The sequence below is a fragment of the Zea mays genome, chromosome 1 (assembly GCF_902167145.1).
Source record: "Zea mays cultivar B73 chromosome 1, Zm-B73-REFERENCE-NAM-5.0, whole genome shotgun sequence".
Classification (NCBI taxonomy): Eukaryota; Viridiplantae; Streptophyta; class Magnoliopsida; order Poales; family Poaceae; genus Zea; species Zea mays.
In genome coordinates this window covers 294,264,051-294,285,996 of record NC_050096.1, presented here as the reverse complement: position 1 = coordinate 294,285,996, position 21,946 = coordinate 294,264,051, and the positions used below count along the sequence as shown (strand labels likewise).

At 46.4% G+C, this 21,946-nt stretch overlaps 1 protein-coding gene across 1 annotated transcript; it reads left to right on the top strand.

Moving 5' to 3' along the window:
* The first annotated feature begins 17,908 nt into the window (after positions 1-17,908).
* Positions 17,909-19,502, top strand: LOC103644170 (uncharacterized). Its single transcript, XM_008667364.3, has 2 exons — positions 17,909-18,651; positions 18,750-19,502. Exons 1-2 carry the CDS (start codon positions 17,932-17,934, stop codon positions 19,332-19,334), a joined length of 1,305 nt encoding a protein of 434 aa, XP_008665586.1. The 5' UTR covers positions 17,909-17,931; the 3' UTR covers positions 19,335-19,502.
* The last annotated feature ends 2,444 nt before the right edge of the window (positions 19,503-21,946 follow it).

Sequence of the window (21,946 nt, the reverse complement as noted above, 5' to 3'; positions counted from 1 at the left end):
TCAAATTCGTATCCTTTTCCTCTTTCTCTTTCTCTCTCTTGCTACAGGGACCGGGAAAGGGGACACTCCGAAAGGGATCGTTCTCCGCGAAGGAAGCGGGCCCCGAGCCCTCCTACTGATCAGAGGTTCGAAGGCTGGCCCCTCGGAAGGGTTCGACAGCCGCCTCGGAGCACTCGGGCCCCACGCCTACTACTGATCAGAGGTTTGAAGGCTGGCCCCTCGGAAGGGTTCGACAGCCGCCTCAGAGCACTCGGGCTCCGCGCCCACTACTGGTCAGAGGTTCGAAGGCTGGCCCCTCAGAGGGGTTCGACAGCCGCCTCAGACCACTCGGGCTCCGCGCCCACTACTGATCAGGGGTTCATAGGCTTGCCCCCGAAGGGTTCGACAACCGCCTCAGAGCACGCAGAGCGAGGGATGACTCTGGGTACGTCCGATACATGGCCGAGGCTCGGGCTACGCTCCCGAGGTACCCTAGGACATTTCCGAGACCAGCAGGAGCGATTCTGTAACGGAATCCCATTAGAGGGAGGCATCGAGCTCTCGGACCCTATCAAACGGGACCGGGTCCGGCAAATCACCTGTAGGTACTTTTGGAGCGCGCCTCTGGGCCACTAGCCGACCCTTATCGAACGGAGCATGGGCGTCCACTCGGATCACCCGTTAGCAACTCACTGTAGACACCATGTTCGGCGCCCTTCGAGGGCAACATGGCGCTCCCCCCCCCTCCTCCTTGCGGAAAGGCGACACAGGGGCGTATGAAAAAAGCCGAGTCAGTCCTTGACCGTCCTCTCGCTCTATGTGGAGGCTCGGGGGCTGCTCTCGCAAACCTGGCTCCGGCCAAACCGTTGACAGCGTCAACATACCAGCCCGAGAACTTGGAACCTGACTATGCACCCGGGCAACGACCAGTTCGCATGAGGGAACAACCAGACCGGTCGAAGCATCACGAAACACGCTAAGACCTCGAAGGAGTCAAACCACTCCTCCGAGGCCTCAGGGGCTACACCCGGCGGGTGCGCTCGCGCGCACCCACCGGAACGAAACGCAACCGAGAAAGGCCGGTCCCCTTGCAAAAAAGTGCGACAAAAGCCTCCAAGCGAGTACCAACACTCCCTTTGAGGCTCGGGGGCTACTGTCGGGGGCCATAATTAGGGGTACCCCCAAGACTCCTAATCTCAGCTGGTAACCCCCATCAGCACAAAGCTGCAAAGGCCTGATGGGCGCGATTCAGGTCAAGGCTCCATCCACTCAAGGGACACGATCTCGCCTCGCCCGAGCCCAGCCTCGGGCAAAGGCAGCCGACCCAGGAGGATTCACGTCTCGCCCGAGGGTCCCCTCAAGCAACGGACGCACCTTCGGCTCGCCCGAGGCCCAGGCTTCGGGGAGAAGCAACCTTGGCCAGATCGCCACGCCAACCGACCGTATCGCAGGAGCATTTAATGCAAGGATTGACTGACACCTTATCCTGACGCGCGCTCCTCAGTCGACAGGGCCAAAGTGACCGCAGTCACTTCGCCGCTCCACTGACCGACCTGACAGGAAAACAGCGCCGCCTGCCCTGCTCCGACTGCTGTGCCACTCGACAGAGTAAGGCTGACAGCAGCTAAGTCCAGCCTCAGGCACCATAGGAAGCTCCGCCTCGCCCGACCCTAGAGCTCGGGCTCAACCTCGACGCCGGACGACGGACTCCGCCTCGCCCGACCCCAGAGCTGAGAGCACCTAGAGGGGGGGTGAATAGGTGATCCTGTAAAAACTTAACTTATAGCCACAAAAACTTGTTAGAGGTTAGCACAATAATTGCCAAGTGGCTAAAGAGAAGATCTTGCACAATACGACAATCACAGAGAATTCAACACAGAGGAGACACGGTGATTTATCCCGTGGTTCGGCCAAGTACAAAACTTGCCTACTCCACGTTGTGGCGTCCCAACGGACGAGGGTTGCAATCAACCCCTCTCAAGCGGTCCAAAGACCCACTTGAATACCACAGTATTTTGCCTTGCTTATCTTTATCCCACTTGCGAGGAATCTCCACAAATTGGAGTCTCTCGCCCTTACACTTAAGATTCACAAAGAAGCACGGAGTAAGGGAGGGAAGCAACACACACAAATCCACAGCGAAACGCGCACACACACGGCCAAGATTCGAGCTCAAAGACTATCTCACAGTTTCTCACAAGAACAGAGCTCGAATCACTTAGAATCACAAACGGATGCGCAAAGACTGAGTGTGGATGATCAAGAATGCTCAAGAGTTGCTTGGTGTTCTCCTCCATGCGCCTAGGGGTCCCTTTTATAGCCCCAAGGCAGCTAGGAGCCGTTGAGAACAAATCTGGAAGGCCATCTTTGCCTTCTGTCGTCGGGCGCACCGGACAGTCCGGTGCACACCGGACAGTGTCCGGTGCCCGATTCCTTTCCTTAAATGGCGAAACCGACCGTTGCAGATGCGGGAGCCGTTGGCGCACCGGACATGTCCGGTGCACACCGGACAGTCCGGTGCCCCCTTCCGACCGTTGGCTCGGCCACGTGTCCTGCGCTGATCGCGCGGCCGACCGTTGGTCCTGGCCGACCGTTGGCTCACCGGACAGTCCGGTGCACACCGGACAGTCCGGTGAATTTTAGCCGTACGCCGTCAGCAAATTCCCGAGAGCGGCCTCTTCGGCCGAGATAGCCTGGCGCACCGGACACTGTCCGGTGCACCACCGGACACTGTCCGGTGCACCACCGGACAGTCCGGTGCCCCAGACCGAAACAGCCTGTTGGCTGTACACAGCCAACTTTCTTCTCTTCTTCTTCTTCCTGTTTCTAATACTTAGACATGTATATTAGTACACAAAACCAATGTACTAAAACTTAGAAACATACCTTTGCTCTAGATTTGCACTTTGTTCATCCATGGGTATTGATTCACATTTAAGCACTTGTGTTGACACTCAATCACCAAAATACTTAGAAATGGCCCAAGGGCACATTTCCCTTTCAATCTCCCCCTTTTTGGTGATTTATGCCAACACAACATAAAGCAACTAGAACAAGTGCAAAATCACTTCAAATAAAAACTCAAATTGGTTTTGATTCAATTTTGGCATATATGGATCATCCTTTGCCACCACTTGGTTTGTTTTTGCAAATCAAACTCAAATCTCTATTTCTATGTCAAACACACATGTTGAGGCATAAAGAGAGTCATTCCAAAAGAGATTGATCAAAGATTTCAAAAACTCCCCCTATTTCCCATAATCAACACTTCTCCCCACAAGAAGCCAACTTTTGACAATAGAGACAATAAGAGACAATAAAAGCTTTTGACAAAACAAAAACTCTATTCTACTATTTTCAAAATCTCTCAAGTGGTAGCTGATCCATTTATCACTTTGGCCTTTATTTTCTCCCCCTTTGGCATCAAGCACCAAAACGGGATCAATCTTGGCCTTTTAACCCCATTGCCTCACCAAAGTCTTCAATTAAGAGCAAATGGCAATAAGATTTCATGAGATGAACTTGGAATTAGTTACCCTCTCATCGGAGTGCAGTGGAAGTCTTTCATGGTCCAAGTCCACCTTTTCCCTTTCAATCCTCCTTCGAGACTAAATTATCAAACTCAAGCACATGGTTAGTCTCAAAGGGTCAAGTTGTAACACATCTCCCCCTAAACATGTGCATCACTTTGCAACGGACTTGTGAGGTCCAGGGAGTGTTTGTACAACTTGAGCACCATAATAAGCAACAAAATGCAAAAAGGAACATGATCAAAAGCATAAGTACATGTATGCTACAATTTAATCCAGGTTCCGCGAATCTATGACATTTAGCTCACTACGCAACCTGCAAAAGGTCTTCTCATCTAGAGGCTTAGTGAAGATATCGGCTAGCTGGTTCTCGGTGCTAACATGAAACACTTCGATATCTCCCTTTTGCTGGTGGTCTCTCAAAAAGTGATGCCGGATGTCTATGTGCTTTGTGCGGCTGTGCTCAACAGGATTCTCCGCCATGCGGATAGCACTCTCATTGTCACATAGGAGTGGGACTTTGCTCAGATTGTAGCCAAAGTCCCGGAGGGTTTGCCTCATCCAAAGTAGTTGCGCGCAACACTGACCTGCGGCAACGTACTCGGCCTCAGCGGTGGATAGGGCAACGGATGTTTGTTTCTTAGAGTTCCATGACACCAGGGACCTTCCTAAGAATTGGCACATCCCCGATGTACTCTTCCTATCGACCTTACATCCAGCATAGTCGGAGTCTGAGTATCCAACTAAGTCAAAGGTAGACCCCTTTGGATACCAGAGCCCGAAGCAAGGCGTAGCAACCAAATATCTAAGAATTCGCTTCACCGCCACTAAGTGACACTCCTTAGGATCGGATTGAAATCTAGCACACATGCATACGCTAAGCATAATATCCGGTCTACTAGCACATAAGTAAAGCAAAGAACCTATCATTGACCGGTATGCTTTTTGATCAACGGACTTACCTCCTTTGTTGAGGTCGGTGTGTCCGTCGGTCCCCATCGGAGTCTTTGCGGGCTTGGCGTCCTTCATCCCAAACCGCTTTAGCAGATCTTGCGTGTACTTCGTTTGGGAGATGAAGGTGCCGTCCTTGAGTTGCTTCACTTGGAACCCAAGGAAGTAGTTCAACTCGCCCATCATCGACATCTCGAATTTCTGCGTCATCACCCTGCTAAACTCTTCACAAGACTTTTGGTTAGTAGAACCAAATATTATGTCATCGACATGAATTTGGCACACAAACAAATCACCATCACATGTCTTTGTAAAAAGAGTTGGATCGGCTTTCCCAACCTTGAAAGCATTAGCAATTAAAAAGTCTCTGAGGCATTCATACCATGCTCTTGGGGCTTGCTTAAGTCCATAGAGCGCCTTAGAGAGCTTACACACATGGTCGGGGTACCGTTCATCCTCGAAGCCAGGGGGTTGCTCCACGTACACATCCTCCTTGATTGGCCCGTTGAGGAAAGCGCTCTTCACATCCATTTGGTACAACCTGAAAGAATGGTGAGCGGCATATGCTAGCAAGATACGAATGGACTCTAGCCTAGCTACAGGAGCGAAAGTCTCCTCAAAATCCAAACCTGCGACTTGGGCATAACCTTTTGCCACAAGTCGAGCCTTGTTCCTCGTCACCACCCCGTGCTCGTCCTGTTTGTTGCGGAACACCCACTTGGTTCCCACAACATTTTGCTTCGGACGAGGCACCAGTGTCCAAACTTCATTGCGCTTGAAGTTGTTGAGCTCCTCCTGCATGGCCAATACCCAATCCGGATCTAGCAAGGCCTCCTCTACCCTGAAAGGCTCAATAGAAGAGACAAAGGAGTAATGCTCACAAAAATTAACTAATCGAGATCGAGTAGTTACTCCCTTGCTAATGTCACCCAGAATTTGATCGACGAGATGATCCCTTTGAATCATCGCTCGAACTTGGGTTGGAGGTGCCGGTTGCGCTTCTTCCTCCATCACTTGATCATCTTGTGCTCTCCCTTGATCAAGCGCCTCCACTTGAGGTACCTGTTCGTCATCTTCGGTTGGGGGATGCACCATAGTTGAGGAAGAAGGTTGATCTCGTTCATCTTGTTCCTGTGGCCGTACTTCTCCAATCGCCATGGTCCGTATAGCGGCCGTCGGAACATCTTCTTCATCTACATCATCACAATCAACAACTTGCTCTCTTGGAGAGACATTAGTCTCATCAAATACAACGTCGCTAGAGACTTCAACCAAACCCGATGATTTGTTGAAGACTCTATACGCCTTTGTATTTGAGTCATAACCTAACAAAAACCCTTCTACAGCTTTGGGAGCAAACTTAGAATTTCTACCTTTCTTCACTAGAATGTAGCACTTGCTCCCAAATACACGAAAGTAAGATACATTGGGTTTGTTACCGGTTAGAAGCTCATACGAAGTCTTCTTGAGGAGGCGATGGAGGTAGACCCTGTTGATGACGTGGCAAGCCGTGTTCACGGCTTCCGACCAGAAACACTCGGGGGTCTTGAATTCTCCAAGCATTGTCCTCGCCATATTGATTAGCGTCCTGTTCTTCCTCTCTACCACACCATTTTGCTGTGGTGTGTAGGGAGCGGAGAACTCGTGCTTGATCCCTTCCTCTTCAAGGAATTCCTCCACTTGAAGGTTCTTGAATTCGGACCCGTTGTCGCTCCTTATCTTCTTCACCTTGAGCTCAAACTCATTTTGAGCTCTCCTGAGGAAGCGCTTGAGGGTCACTTGGGTTTCAGACTTATCCTGCAAAAAGAACACCCAAGTGAAGCGAGAAAAATCATCAACAATAACTAAACCATACTTACTCCCTCCTATGCTCAGATAGGCGACAGGTCCGAAGAGGTCCATATGCAGCAGCTCCAGGGGTCTTGAAGTGGTCATCACGTTCTTGCTGTGATGCGCTCCTCCCACTTGTTTACCTGCTTGACAAGCTGCACAAGGTCTATCTTTTTCGAAATGCACGTTAGTCAAACCTATCACGTGTTCTCCCTTTAGAAGCTTGTGAAGGTTCTTCATCCCCACATGTGCTAAGCGGCGATGCCACAGCCAGCCCATGCTAGTCTTAGCTATTAAGCATGCATCTAGACCGGCCTCTTCTTTTGCAAAATCAACTAAATAAAGTTTGCCGTCTAATACACCCTTAAAAGCTAGTGAACCATCACTTCTTCTAAAGACAGACACATCTACATTTGTAAATAGACAGTTATACCCCATATGACATAATTGACTAACAGATAGCAAATTATATCCAAGACTCTCTACTAAAAATACATTAGAGATAGAATGCTCATTAGAAATCGCAATTTTACCTAACCCTTTTACCTTGCCTTGATTCCCATCACCGAATATAATTGATTCTTGGGAATCCTTATTCTTGACGTAGGAGGTGAACATCTTCTTCTCCCCCGTCATATGGTTTGTGCATCCGCTATCAATAATCCAGCTTGAACCCCCGGATGCATAAACCTGCAAGGCAAATTTAGGCTTGGGACTTAGGTACCCAACTCATGTTGGGTCCTACAAGGTTAGCACAAATATTTTTAGGAACCCAAATGCAAGTTTTATCTCCCTTGCATCTTTCCCCTAACTTTCTAGCAACAATTTTCTTATCCTTTCTACAAATAGCAAAGGAAGCATTTAGAGCACAATAAATTTCGGAAGGTTCATTCACTACTTTCCTAGGAGCATTATGAACTACATTTCTCCTAGGCATTTGGTGAACAACATTTCTTCTAAACACATTTCTACCATGCATAACATGAGAACTAGAAGCAGTCATAGCATAAGAGTCATAAGCATGTGAATCAAAAACATCATTACTTCTAAAAGCATTTCTAGAGTATCTCCTATCATAGTACATGAAAGCATGATTCTTCTTAACACTATTAGCCATAGGAGCCTTCCCTTTCTCCTTGGTGGAGATAGGAGTCTTATGGCTTGTTAAGTTCTTGGCTTCTCTCTTGAAGCCAAGACCATCCTTAATTGAGGGGTGTCTACCCACTGTGTAGGCATCCCTTGCAAATTTTATTTTATCAACTTCACTCTTGCTAGTCTTAAGTTGAGCATTAAGACTAGCCACTTCATCATTTAGTTTTGAAATTGAAACTAAGTGTTCACTACAGGCATTAACATCAAAATCCTTACACCTAGTGCAAATTGTAATATTTTCAACATACGAGTTACTTGCTACTTCTAGTTTAGCAGTTAAATCGTTAATTTCACCTTTTAAAGAAGAAATGGTTTCATTACAAGTAGAAAGTTCACAAGAAAGTATTCCATTTCTTTTAACTTCTAGAGCAAGTGAATTTTGTGCACTAACAAATTTATCATGTTCTTCATATAAGAGGTCTTCTTGTTTCTCTAAGGTTCTATCCTTTTCATTTAGGGCATCGATCAACTCATTAATCTTAGCTATCTTAGTTCTGTCCAATCCCTTGAATAAACTAGAGTAATCAATTTCATCCTCACTAGATTCATCATCACTAGAAGACTCATAAGTATTAGCATTTCGAGTGATTACCTTCTTTTCCCTTGCCATGAGGCAAGTGTGATGCTCATTGGGGAAGAGAGCCGATTTGTTGAAGGCAGTGGCGGCGAGTCCTTCGTCGTCGGAGTCGGACGAAGAGCAATCCGAATCCCACTCCTTTCCAAGGTGTGCTTCGCCTTTGGCCTTCTTGTAAGCCTTCTTGTTCTCTCTCTTCCCATTTTTTCCTTGCTCCTGGTCACTATCATTTTCGGGACAGTTAGCAATAAAATGACCAAGCTTACCGCATTTGAAGCATGATCGCTTTCCTTTGGTCTTGGCCTTGCTTGGCTGTCCCTTTCGACCTTTTAGCGCCGTCTTGAATCTCTTGATGATGAGAGCCATCTCTTCATCATTGAGCCCGGCCGCCTCAACTTGCGCCACCTTGCTAGGAAGCGACTCCTTGCTCCTCGTTGCCTTTAGAGCAATGGGTTGAGGCTCATGGAGTGGATCGTTCAATGCGTCGTCGACGTATCTTGCCTCCTTGATCATCATCCGCCCGCTCACGAATTTTCCAAGTACTTCCTCGGGCGTCATCATCGTGTACCTGGGATTCTCACGAATATTGTTCACGAGATGAGGATCAAGAACGGTAAAGGACCTGAGCATTAGGCGGACGACGTCGTGATCCGTCCAACGTGTGCTTCCGTAGCTCCTTATTTTGTTGATAAGAGTCTTGAGCCGGTTGTAAGTTTGAGTTGGCTCCTCTCCCCTTATCATGGCGAATCGTCCAAGCTCGCCCTCCACCAACTCCATCTTGGTGAGCATGGTGATGTCGTTCCCCTCGTGAGAGATCTTGAGGGTGTCCCATATCTGCTTGGCATTGTCCAAGCCACTCACCTTATTGTACTCTTCCCTGCACAAAGACGCTAAGAGAACAGTAGTAGCTTGTGCATTTCTATGAATTTGTTCATTTATAAGCATAGGGCTATCCGAGCTATCAAATTTCATTCCATTCTCCACAATCTCCCATATGCTTGGATGGAGAGAGAATAAGTGACTACACATTTTGTGACTCCAAAATCCGTAGTCCTCCCCATCGAAGTGTGGAGGTTTGCCAAGAGGAATGGAAAGCAAATGCGAATTCGAACTATGTTGAATACGAGAATAATCAAATGAAAAGTTCGAATTGACCGTCTTTTTGTAGTCGTTGTCATCATCCTTTTGAGAAGAAGTAGACTCATCACTATCGTCGTAGTAGATGATCTCCTTGATGCGCCTTGTCTTCTTCTTCTTCCCTTCCTTTCGTCTATGCCCCGAGCCGGAGTCGGTAGGCTTGTCGTCCTTCGGCTCGTTGACGAAGGATTCCTTCTCTTTGTCGTTGATCACGATTCCCTTCCCCTTAGGATCCATCTCTTCGGGCGGTAAGTCCCTTTGTGAAGAGAACGGCTCTGATACCAATTGAGAGCACCTAGAGGGGGGGGTGAATAGGTGATCCTGTAAAAACTTAACTTATAGCCACAAAAACTTGTTAGAGGTTAGCACAATAATTGCCAAGTGGCTAAAGAGAAGATCTTGCACAATACGACAATCACAGAGAATTCAACACAGAGGAGACACGGTGATTTATCCCGTGGTTCGGCCAAGTACAAAACTTGCCTACTCCACGTTGTGGCGTCCCAACGGACGAGGGTTGCAATCAACCCCTCTCAAGCGGTCCAAAGACCCACTTGAATACCACAGTATTTTGCCTTGCTTATCTTTATCCCACTTGCGAGGAATCTCCACAAATTGGAGTCTCTCGCCCTTACACTTAAGATTCACAAAGAAGCACGGAGTAAGGGAGGGAAGCAACACACACAAATCCACAGCGAAACGCGCACACACACGGCCAAGATTCGAGCTCAAAGACTATCTCACAGTTTCTCACAAGAACAGAGCTCGAATCACTTAGAATCACAAACGGATGCGCAAAGACTGAGTGTGGATGATCAAGAATGCTCAAGAGTTGCTTGGTGTTCTCCTCCATGCGCCTAGGGGTCCCTTTTATAGCCCCAAGGCAGCTAGGAGCCGTTGAGAACAAATCTGGAAGGCCATCTTTGCCTTCTGTCGTCGGGCGCACCGGACAGTCCGGTGCACACCGGACAGTGTCCGGTGCCCGATTCCTTTCCTTAAATGGCGAAACCGACCGTTGCAGATGCGGGAGCCGTTGGCGCACCGGACATGTCCGGTGCACACCGGACAGTCCGGTGCCCCCTTCCGACCGTTGGCTCGGCCACGTGTCCTGCGCTGATCGCGCGGCCGACCGTTGGTCCTGGCCGACCGTTGGTCCTGGCCGACCGTTGGCTCACCGGACAGTCCGGTGCACACCGGACAGTCCGGTGAATTTTAGCCGTACGCCGTCAGCAAATTCCCGAGAGCGGCCTCTTCGGCCGAGATAGCCTGGCGCACCGGACACTGTCCGGTGCACCACCGGACACTGTCCGATGCACCACTGGACAGTCCGGTGCCCCAGACCGAAACAGCCTGTTGGCTGTACACAGCCAACTTTCTTCTCTTCTTCTTCTTCCTGTTTCTAATACTTAGACACGTATATTAGTACACAAAACCAATGTACTAAAACTTAGAAACATACCTTTGCTCTAGATTTGCACTTTGTTCATCCATGGGTATTGATTCACATTTAAGCACTTGTGTTGACACTCAATCACCAAAATACTTAGAAATGGCCCAAGGGCACATTTCCCTTTCAAGAGCTCGGGCTCAACCTCGACACCGGACGACGGACTCCGCCTCGCCCGACCCCAGGGCTCAGACTCAGCCTCGCCCGACCCCAGGGCTCGGACTCAGCCTCGACCTCGGACGACGAACTCCGCCTCGCTCGACCCCAGTGCTCGGACTTAGCCTCGACCTCGGACGACGGACTCCGCCTCGCCCGACCCTAGGGCTCGGACTCAGCCTCGACCTCAGACGACGGTCTTCGCCTCGCCCGACCCCCGGGGCTCGGACTCACCCTCGACCTCGAACGACGGTCTCCGCCTCGCCCGACCCCCGGGCCCAGACTCGACCTCGACCTCGGGCTCGGACCGACCACGTCACAGGGGGGGCATCATTACCCTACCCCTAGCTAGCTCAGGCTACGGGGAACAAGACCGGCGTCCCATCTAGCTCGCCCCAGTAAACAAGTAATGATGGCACCCCGCGTGCTCCATGACGATGGCGGCTCTCAGCCCCTTACAGAAGCAAGGAGACGTTAGCAAGGATCCGACAGCCCCGACAGTTGTGCTCCTACAGGGCTCAGGCGCTCCTCCGACGGCCACGACATCACATGAACAGGGCAGCGACACCTCTCCAACAGCCACGTCGGCATGTACTTAGGGCTCTGGCTCCTCTCTGCTAGACACGTTAGCACATTGCTACACCCCCCATTGTACACCTGGGCCCTCTCCTTACGTCTATAAAAGGAAGGTTCAGGGCCCTTGTATGGGAAGGTGGTCGCGCGGGAGAACGGGCTGGCGGACGGTCTCTCTCTCTCCCTCGCGAACGCTTGTAACCCCCTACTGCAAGCGCATCCGCCCTGGACGCAGGACAACACGAAGGCCACGGTTTCCCCTTGCTGTTCCCCCCCTTTGTGTTCCGTCTCGTGCCGACCTATCTGGGCTGGGACACGCAGCGACAATTTACTCGCCGGTCCAGGGACCCCCCGGGGTCGAAACGCCGACAACAAGTATTGTACTTGGCCGAACCACGGGATAAATCCTTGTGTCTCTTGTGCTTGGTCTCACTGTGTCAATTGTGGTTCACAAGAGCTCTCTTTAGCCACTTGATTTTATTGTGCTAACACTTAATCAAGTTTGTGGCTTTAAGTTTCAAGTTTTTACAGGATCACCTATTCACCCCCCTCTAGGTGCTCTCAGTTTGTAGGTTATTTTTGGCCATCTTATTCGAAAAAACTAGTCCTCTAAGATATTCATAACGAGAATTGAACTTGCCTCTTGTTTCCTCATCATGTACCATTCTTGCAAGCACATCAAGAAAGCAACATCTTAGCTGCCCAACAGTAGCATCATCATAATTTCTTATGAGAGGATGCAACTTTCCTAGGTTCAAATACGTTGCAACCCCATAAAGTGGATGAACCATTTGTTTCTCCCGACGTCGTTCAATTAGAGTCATGATGCTCTTTATTAAACTCTTCTTGCTTTGGACAACAAAGCTTTGATTAATCTTTTTATTTGCATGTTTCATTAATGCTTTGACCTCCGACGTAGCTGGCCTCTCATATCCATCTACCACCCTAAGTACAATGAGTAGTGGCCCTAAAGCTCTAAGATAATCTTCTACTAAATTCCAAAATTGTGGAGAAGACAATGTTATACACATCCAATCCAGCACTAGTCTTTGATAAACTGTTATCAATCCAAACAACACTTGTAAATAAAGACTTCAAATCATCTTTGTGTTTGTACAATCTCTTCAATGTGAGAAAGGAAGTAGCAAAATGAATGGCAGCGGACCTCACAAGATCATCCCCACCAGTTTTCTCCCTCATGGTAGCAAGGATTCTCCCATGTCTATATATAAAAATTGACACACGCATCGCAAGTGCGATTGGTTTCTTGGAATCATTCAAGTTTCATATGTCCTCCAACATTAGATCCAAGTAATGTACAGCACATGAACTTCAAAATAATGTAGGAATCCTCTCCATTAGAAGATTGCCTACAACCTTGTAATTGGCACCATTATCAGTAACAACTTGTACCACCTTTCCTCTACCAGTCTCATCGACTTTTTTCTCTAGCAAATCAGTAAGCATGTATGCATCATGTACTTCATTTGATGCATCAATAGACTCTAAAAAGTAAGTGTCTTCCAGACTGTTCACTAAGAAGTTAATCAGATGACATCCCTTTCTATCAAACCATCCATCGGACATGAGTGTACAACCATAGTATTTTCATGCACGCTCATGTTCCTCCCTCATTGTATTTGTCGACTTCACAATCTCTTGTAGCAATGGCTCGCCTAGTTAGTAAGGTGTTAGAGGCTTATACCCTAAAACAAACTATGTTGTGGCCTCAATCGCAATCTGAAATTGTTTAGCTGCTGTAGCATTGAAAGGCACACCACATTCATAGAAGAACAAAGCCCACTGCATATCCACATAGTATTTGTCCTCCTTAGTTTTTGCACTAGCCAAGATTGTAGGCTGATAAGAACCTGAAAGTCTCTCATCCACCACCCCTCCTGGTGTTCTCCACAACATCACAACTACAGACTTGTTTGTCCTTGGTTGTGCTTTACTACTTGCCTTGAACTGCAAGGTTGATTGCCTTTTGGGGCTGATGTACCAGAACTAGGTTTAAGCTGCACCTTAGATGCTTGAGACTCCACCACAATAGATGCATTGCTCTCCTCATCTGTTGTGATTTTTATAAATAAAAACCTGAGAGTGGCGAGTTCGTACAGATGCGATCTATTGCACCACCGGACCGGTCTAATGACTCCCAGACCAGCATAGCTAAGTCATTTTCTTGCATAACATGTTCCATTTGATTTGGACTTTCTTGTGAGCTTTCATACGACTTGGACAAATACTATTAGCACATAATCAAATCGACTAAGTCTAGGAAACTCACCTTTTACTTAATCTTTCACCAGGATTTGAGTTATGCTCCATACTAAGTCTAAAATGCATTTTTCTCACAAAATTGAGTTAGACATCAAAATAAAGTGCTAGAAACATTGTAACAAGCATATGTAACTTATCTAAAGGTTCAAACTTCATAGTTTTACCAATTTACCCAAAGTTGCACTTTCTAGCCTCTTTTGAGCTCTTTCGAACTTAGAACCTTCAAAATGCATACAAGTGAACATGTACTCATACGCTTGGCAACTAAGTTAGTCCATAATGGTGTGTTGGACATTCAATCACCAAAATAGGTAGACATTGCTAACTAGCCTATTTCCCTTTGAAATATGAGTTAGATAAATCAAAACGATCAATTTCCATGACTTAGACTGGTTGGATAGTCTTTAGATATGTTTGTCTAAGGCATAGGAACACCCTCAAACACAACAAAATCAGATTGAAGAAGATTTACCTAAAATGGAGTTAAGTCTGCTCGTCTGAGGCAAACCAGACCGATCCACTGATGCACTAGACCAAGTACACAGAGAGCACTGTAAATGTGCATTGGTTGGTTGGCGCACCAGATAATTTGGTGGTACGCCGAACCGATTACGCGGAGAAGCCGTTTTAGAGGTTTGAAGGCGCTAGCGCACTGGACCAGTCAGAGTTCAATGGTCGAAGTTCCAGACCCGATGGCTAGGTGATGTGGTGGCTGACGTGGCGATGCTCGGTGGTGCACTAGATAGGTTCGATGACTCTGATAAGACTGCTCCCCATCAGTTTGACAAAGGCCTGGTGACACACCAGACTGACAATATTCAAGGTCTAGTGCACACACAGAAATTGTAGATTTTAGCATTTAATGCCAACGACTATTTTGGTTGTTGGAGACTATAAATACATCCAACATCCAATCGACCCATTGAATCACAAGAGCTGAGCATTTAAGTCCTTACAATAGAGCAACACCTCCATTGTTCCAAAGTCTCCCAATTGCCACATTCTAGTGATTTGAGCAAAATATAGTCATAGCGTCTTGTGTGAGTAATAGAGGAGAGTGTGTTGCTCCATTCTTTTGCTCTTGAGCTTGGAGTTTTAACTTCCATTCAGTTGTAAAGCTAGCGAGAGACTTCAACTCGTCTGGAGATTCTCACAGAGACTCTAGTCTCTCATTCGAGTAAAGAGAGGACTCAAGGTCGACCTTTAGAATCGCTTGAGAGAGTTGAAAGAGACCAATCATTTGGGACACCTTAACAGAGACATAGGTTTCATTTGGAAACCGAACTCTGATAAACAAATCACCGTGTCATTTGTACTAAGCTTTAAATTTTAGATTTCGCTTATTCACCCCCTGTAGACGACTTTCATTTGTACCCATATATAACACACCCTCAAAACTAATGGTTCAGATTGTTGGATAACCCTCATATCTATTGTTCACTCGAATCCAATGCTCAATGTTATTTAAATCATCTTTCCTCTCTCATCCCTCACTCCCGCCTCCACCCTCTCCTCCCCCTCACTCGCACCACCACCATCGTCGATGGCCCCACCCCTTCTCTCTCCGAGATCGTAGCGTTGCCATAGATATTAGACTATTTTAGAAATAGAACTAGAGTTGCGCTATTTTGACGAGACATTAAGTTCCTTTATACACTTAAAAAATACGAATGCGAAATGGAGAGGAGGGCTTGGTAAGCAATGAAGAGAGGGTTAAGACTGTGTTCAACGCATCCCGCCGGAAGCCCCCCTCCCCTACGGTAGGGGCTACAGGAGCACGCTAAAGCCTTCAACGGTTAACTCTATCTCATCCCCTACGGTAGCGGCTAGCGCTACTATTTTCTCTCTCCCTCCAAATGCAGTGTGCTCTCCTTTCCTCCCCTATATACTGTGTTGTGGGCCCACGGTTAATTATTAGTTGATGAAAAATTGGTAGGAGGTGAAAAGTAGGTATAAAAAAATATTTTATGGTTGTAGTGGGGTATAGGGGAAGGATTTAGGGGGAACCGCTGTACAGGGTGGAGATATAGGGGGGAAAAGAACGCTGACGTGGCACGTGAGTGGGATATAGGGGGAGAAATTTAGGGGTAACTGCTCAACACAGTCTAAGACTGTGTTCACCGGTCGACTCTTCCCTCCCCCTCCCCTACTACTGTAGACCATATAGGGGCTACAGTACACCCCTAAACCCTTCACCGCAGCCCTCTTCCTCCTCCTCTCCCCTCCCGTTTCCTTCTCTCTCCCGCTACATGGATGGGGACGCTGCCGTGCTCGCCTCCCCCTCGGCCGGTACCTTCCCAGACAAGCACCCGCGGTCGGAAAACTCCGTCCAGCGAGCTCCAGGCGATTCTATCGCCACTTCAACGCCGCCGGAGAAGGAAGCCGTGGATCCGCGCACGGCCGCGATTCCTTTCTACTGGTCTGTGCGAAGGCGCCGCCGCCGGTCGTCTCTGTCCGCCGGATCGGCGTCTGCTGGGCGGAGGTCAACGGGGGTTCGTCGATTCGCCGACAGATCTACGCTCACCCGATCTGCGTCATTAGAGCTTCAAGTGCCAAGGTACGTGACTCGCTGCTCCAAGTTCCAGAGCTCCGATTCAATCCGTGTCCCAACATAACCTAAGTTCGATTGACCCTAGGGTTTACATGTACTTCACATGTTTAATTAGAACGATTTATATGTTCATGGCGAACTTGGTCAACTAGGGTTAATTGGTCAACAGATCCGTCGTTATCATCTACACCAAGACCAATGCTTTAAGTTGTCGATCATAGGATACGACATGAACACTCTTGTCTGCTTTTGATATTCGTCATCGTCGTCTGCTCATTTCAGTGTATCCACCAAACTGTAACTGGTGAATTAATTTGCAGTCATGTTGTTTGTATGATGTTTGCTCAATGATGCTCGTACTGAAATGAATGTTGTTCTTCCTATTCCAAGAACTAAGTACCAATAACCGTTTACTTTCCCAACAGATCCCCTTGTTGTTCCATATCAATTTCTTCTAATTGGACTAAGTACCTCTGTGTATGACTTGTAGTCAGTTATCATAATTTCTTCAAATTGGACTAAGTACCTCTGCGCATGAGTTGTAGTGAGTTATGATAATTACTTGTAATTGGACTAAGTACCTCTGTGTATGAGTTGTAGTCAGTTATCATAATTTGTTCTAATAGGACTAAGTCCCTGTGTGTATGAGTTGTAGTCAGTTATCATACAATTTTCCTTACATGCCTCCGCATTGCAGGGAACTGACGATACCTTTACTTATTATGCAGCTTCAAAATTTTAATTTCATTATTTGACGTCCACTTCAACTAACTGAGGTTCTAAATCCTTTTTCGCTTTAGTTTTTTGTTTGTAATGTACTGCTTAAGTGTACTGTCCATGTATGTTGTCTGTGCTCCCATGTTTCTTCTGCAAGTTTATTTTATTACAAGGCACCAACATATTCACCCTTGCATGGATACTGTGATCAAATAATTTAAAGTGCTTAAACATTGGAACCAACAATTATTGGTAAATTGCAATAACATTGTGGTTCATAACTTTGCCACAAATGTTTATTACATTTGTACTCACATTTGTTTCCTAACTTACATTAACACTTCAATTTACGCAATTAGTAACGGAACTGGCCCTAATTTTTTCATCTATGCACCTTGTCTAGCCAACGAGCAACTGCTTGAGGATTCAAATCAAGATGAGCAGCCATGATGCCAAAGTGCTGCAACACTTGGGCCTCAATCTTGCATCCTCAGTGGAAAGTCGTGCAGTCAATATTAGGACCTTTTTAGAATAGGCTTTCCGTCATTTGGGTGACGAGCATTACCTTCTCAATGCTCTACTTGCTATTCGAAAGGAGGTAGACCTGATGGAGCAGGATGCACTTGAGACCAAAGCAAGGTCTGACCCAGAGAAGGAGAGGATGGAGGAACAAATTAACCTTGCTGAGGATGCGAAGCCAGTGCCTAGACATTTAACTTTCACCCCCCCTTCCTCACCAGAATTGTATGAGGCCAGTGACAATGACTCCTACGACTCGGACAGGTCCACTAGGTATAGCATTTGGAACCTGTAGTAGTGCTACCTAGAACCTGGTGTTAGTGGTAGTCATGCATCCAAATAAAGTAGGATGTTATGTGTTATGTGTTTCATGCATGCGTAACCGATGTACCAATGCTTGAAGCTTATCTTCGTTATGTACGAACCTTTTGTGGAATGCTTTATCCTTTTGTATTAAACTTATGTGGAACTTAATGTATCCACGTTTGTTATGTGTTGTCCAACTTAATGTATTTATGTATTTCATTCCAGAATGGCAGACAACAACACAAACACACCTTTTCGACCACCTGCTGCTAGCCCAAATACAGGTAACCAAATTTTCCCCCCACCCATGTGGGATCCTCAGATGTGGCAGGCCCAAGGGTTCGACCCAACACAGGGTTCAACATTTAGTAATCCTTCATTTTCCCATATGATCAATCCTACCTGGTCCCAGGGACCTAATGACCCATCTGCATGTACCTTTCGTACTCCATGGAACCCATATTTTGGTATGACAAATCCTGGGGGTCCTCCTACACAAACATCTTTCGGTCAACCACAATTGGTACCACCCATTCCATGTCCACCGGTGTCCACCCATGTTCCCAACCAGACTGACCCTATAACTTTTGAATCCAAAGCAGAACACAGCGTCCAGGAAGTTAACAGCCCTACCAAGCCTTCAGATACACCAGGGACATTTAGGAGGACGAAGGAACAGAACTTCAAACCTGATGAAGACTTGTTGCTTTGCAAAACATGGTTAGAGATTAGTAGTGACCCAGTGATTAGCACAGGGCAGAGGAAGGAGGGTTTGTGGGCTAGAATAGAGAAAAGGTACAACGAACTTAGAGGTGAGTTTCCATTGAGACTTAATAGGGCTCTCAGCAGCAGGTGGGACAAAATAAGAGCTGAAACAGGCAAATTTGCTGGATTCTACGCAAGAGTCCTCTGGGAAAACCAAAGTGGCCTCACAGATAACGACAAGGTACACTTATATGAATTTGTAATACTTTATGTATGGTCATGGTTGATGTGAACTTACTGTTATTCGTGCACTGACACATGGTTGTACATGTTCTTTAGACTTCGAAAGCAGCAACTTTGTATGCAACATCACAGAAAAAGCCATTTCATTTCATGCACTGCTGGACGCGCCTGAAAAACGAACCCAAATGGGATGCCATGGTTCATGGCAGCCCCTGGAGAGGCAATGCGGGGACAGAGCCTGTTCGTAGTCTAACACCTACAGGTTCTGTTAATGAAGTGCAATGTGATGAGGGTGGTTCAAAAGGCAAGAGACCATTAGGACGTGACTCAACGAAAGCATCCAGGAAGAAGTCAATGTCCAGTTCATCCCAGTCTACTGACTACCTGTCAAGACTCCATGACATTCAAATTGCAAGATTGAAGCAAAGTGAAGGAAAATCAGACCTCAAACAACAGAACATTGAGTTCATGAAGGAAGTTGAACTTAAGAAGTTGGAGGTTAAGTCCAAGGAAATAGAAGTGCAGGAAAAAAAATTGATGATGGAAGATAGGAAGCAAAAGGTTGAAGAGCTCAACAAACTTTTTGCCATGGATATGGATGCTTTACCAGAAGAGTTGAGAGTTGTATACATGGCGATGAGAAAAGGTTTAATTGATTTTTTCATCAACAATCCTATCTGAAGAGTACTTATTTATTTCATAAGGTGTTGCTCACCTTTGTATCGGCGTACCCAATTCATGTGTGTTTGCACTTTATACAATTTGGACTAGTCTGAACATTTCCTTACTATATTGAGAACATGAGCATGGTTTTTGAACATTGTTTATTGTAATAAAATTGATATTCATAATAACGTTGTCATACATGACTAAACGTTTGGCAACATATGCAAATTATTTGTAGCAAATGCATTACAGAGGATAGTTACCATGACTGCTTCACTGACGCCCAACATACATGACTTCCAATGCTACAACTACTTGTACTTAGTTCATAATCGAAATATAGAACATTATTGAACCACATAATATGGATGAAGACCTTCAACCCATCGACCCTCGACGTGCCCAAAGGTGTTCTATCAGGTTGTGCTGCAAAGACAAGTATGTGGTCTGAGATGTGATGTCCTGGTCGGGGTCGTTTGGTAATTCAGAACGGATATGATTGTTTAGCCACTCGTTGCGGACCTCAGGAATATTGTTACAAACTTCGGGGGGGACCTGTCGGGCCAACGAAATCCAGATTTGCTGCACCATCACCTTCGTCCTCGACAATCATGTTGTGCATAATAATACAAGCAGTCATCATGTCTGCGAGGTGATTACGATCCCAACCATAAGCAGGTCCACGTAGAACTGCCCACCTCGCCTGCAAAACCCCAAATGCTCGCTCTATGTCCTTTCGACAACTCTCCTGCTTTGTTGTGAAGTGAACCTTTTTTTCCTCAAAAGCGTGCCGAATTGCTTTTACAAAGGTAGGTCAATTGGGATATATACCATCGGCTAAGTAGTATCCGAAATTGTACGTGGTACCATTAATAGTGAAGTGCACAGGTGGCATGGATCCATTACGTAACGGATCAAACACTGGTGATCGATGAAGGACGTTGAGATCATTGTTAGTACCTGGCATTCCAAAGAAGGCATGCCAAATCCAAAGGTCATACCCTGCGACTGCCTCTAGTATCATTGTTGGCCTCGAATTGCGCCCACAAAACTGTCCGCGCCATGCAGTAGGACAGTTGCGCCATTCCTAATGCATACAGTCGATGGAGCCTAGCATACCCGGAAACCCCCTGTCCGCGTTAACACTAAGTATGCGAGTAATGTCGTCGTGGTTAGGGATACGGAGGTATCGTTCGCTAAAGGAAGATATGATTGCGCGACAGAAACGGATAAGGCAGTCCCTAGCCGTAGTCTGTCCAATCTGTATGTACTCATCGACGGCATCGCTTGGTAACCCGTACGCAAGGATACGCAAAGCAGCACATACTTTTTGCAATGGACCAAGACCTGCTAAACCAGTTGCATCACATCTTACTGTGAAGTAATCGTCTTCTCGTTGAACGGCACGAAGGATACGTAGAAACAAAGTACGTTGCATCCGAAACCTAAAATCGAAAACAACGCAAAAAATAAGAATGTGAAGCTCCAAATGAAAGTCAAAATATTACTTAGGAAACGTACCGTCGACGAAATACATGGGATGGATACACTGGATTAGGTCCGAAGTAGTGGTGCTTGATGAGATTTTCTCCAGCAGCGTGATCCCTATGGATAACACGGCGAGGCAATGAGGAGCGCCTACGACGCATGCTCGTGTCTCCGATTACATGGTGCTCAACATGGTGCCAAAGCAAAAGGTTATCGATCTCATCGTCGGACTCATCGGGCGATGAAGACAACACCAGGCTTCGCAATGAGTCCATCACGAGCTCAACTTAGACTACGTAGTATGTATTTTTGATGGAATGTCGGATGAAACAGAAGACACGAATGTGTAGGTGGGTGGAGCATGCCCGCAGGGGGACCTTATTTAAAGATAGCTTCAGTGTGTGAAGGAAGACAGAGGGTCGTGGCTTGCCGGAGAAGACAGTCGTGTGCTGGAAGCCAATCGTGTCGTGTACGAGAAAAATGTTAATTCCTTTTTTTAAAAAAACATAAAATGGAACCGTATTTATAAGACCGTATTAATACTAATTATGGCGTTTGGTAATTAATTGTGGAACACGTGACGCCGGTGTACTGTTCAAATAACAAATACAAATAAAATTAATATGTCATGGTACGAATGCCCGTGTACTGTGCAAATAAGAAATAAAAATTGAATTAATATTTAATGGTAGTTATCCCCGTGTACTGTAGAAATAAGAAATAAAAATATTATTAATATTGGATGGTAGTTGAGTTAGTTGATGAAGAAAGTATATAATATTGTTGTGGTGGGGTTTAGAGGATAGATATAGGGGGAACCGTTGTAGAGTGTGGAGATATAGGGGAAAGAGAACGCTGACGTGGCACGTGAGTGGGATATAGGGGGATATAATTTAGGGGCAACCGCTGAAGACAGTCTTAACAAGTTACTAGGTATGTGCCCATGCGTTGCTATGGAAGTAAAAAAATTATATGAAACATAGATAAGAAACGACAAACATAACTATGATATGCAAAATAAGTGTGGTAAACATTATCAATATTACACAAATTATTTGTAAAGAGTCAATATAGAATTTTTAATGACAGACAAATGAAGTCGTTGTCAAAAAGCTTAGCAATTGTCACATTTATTCAAG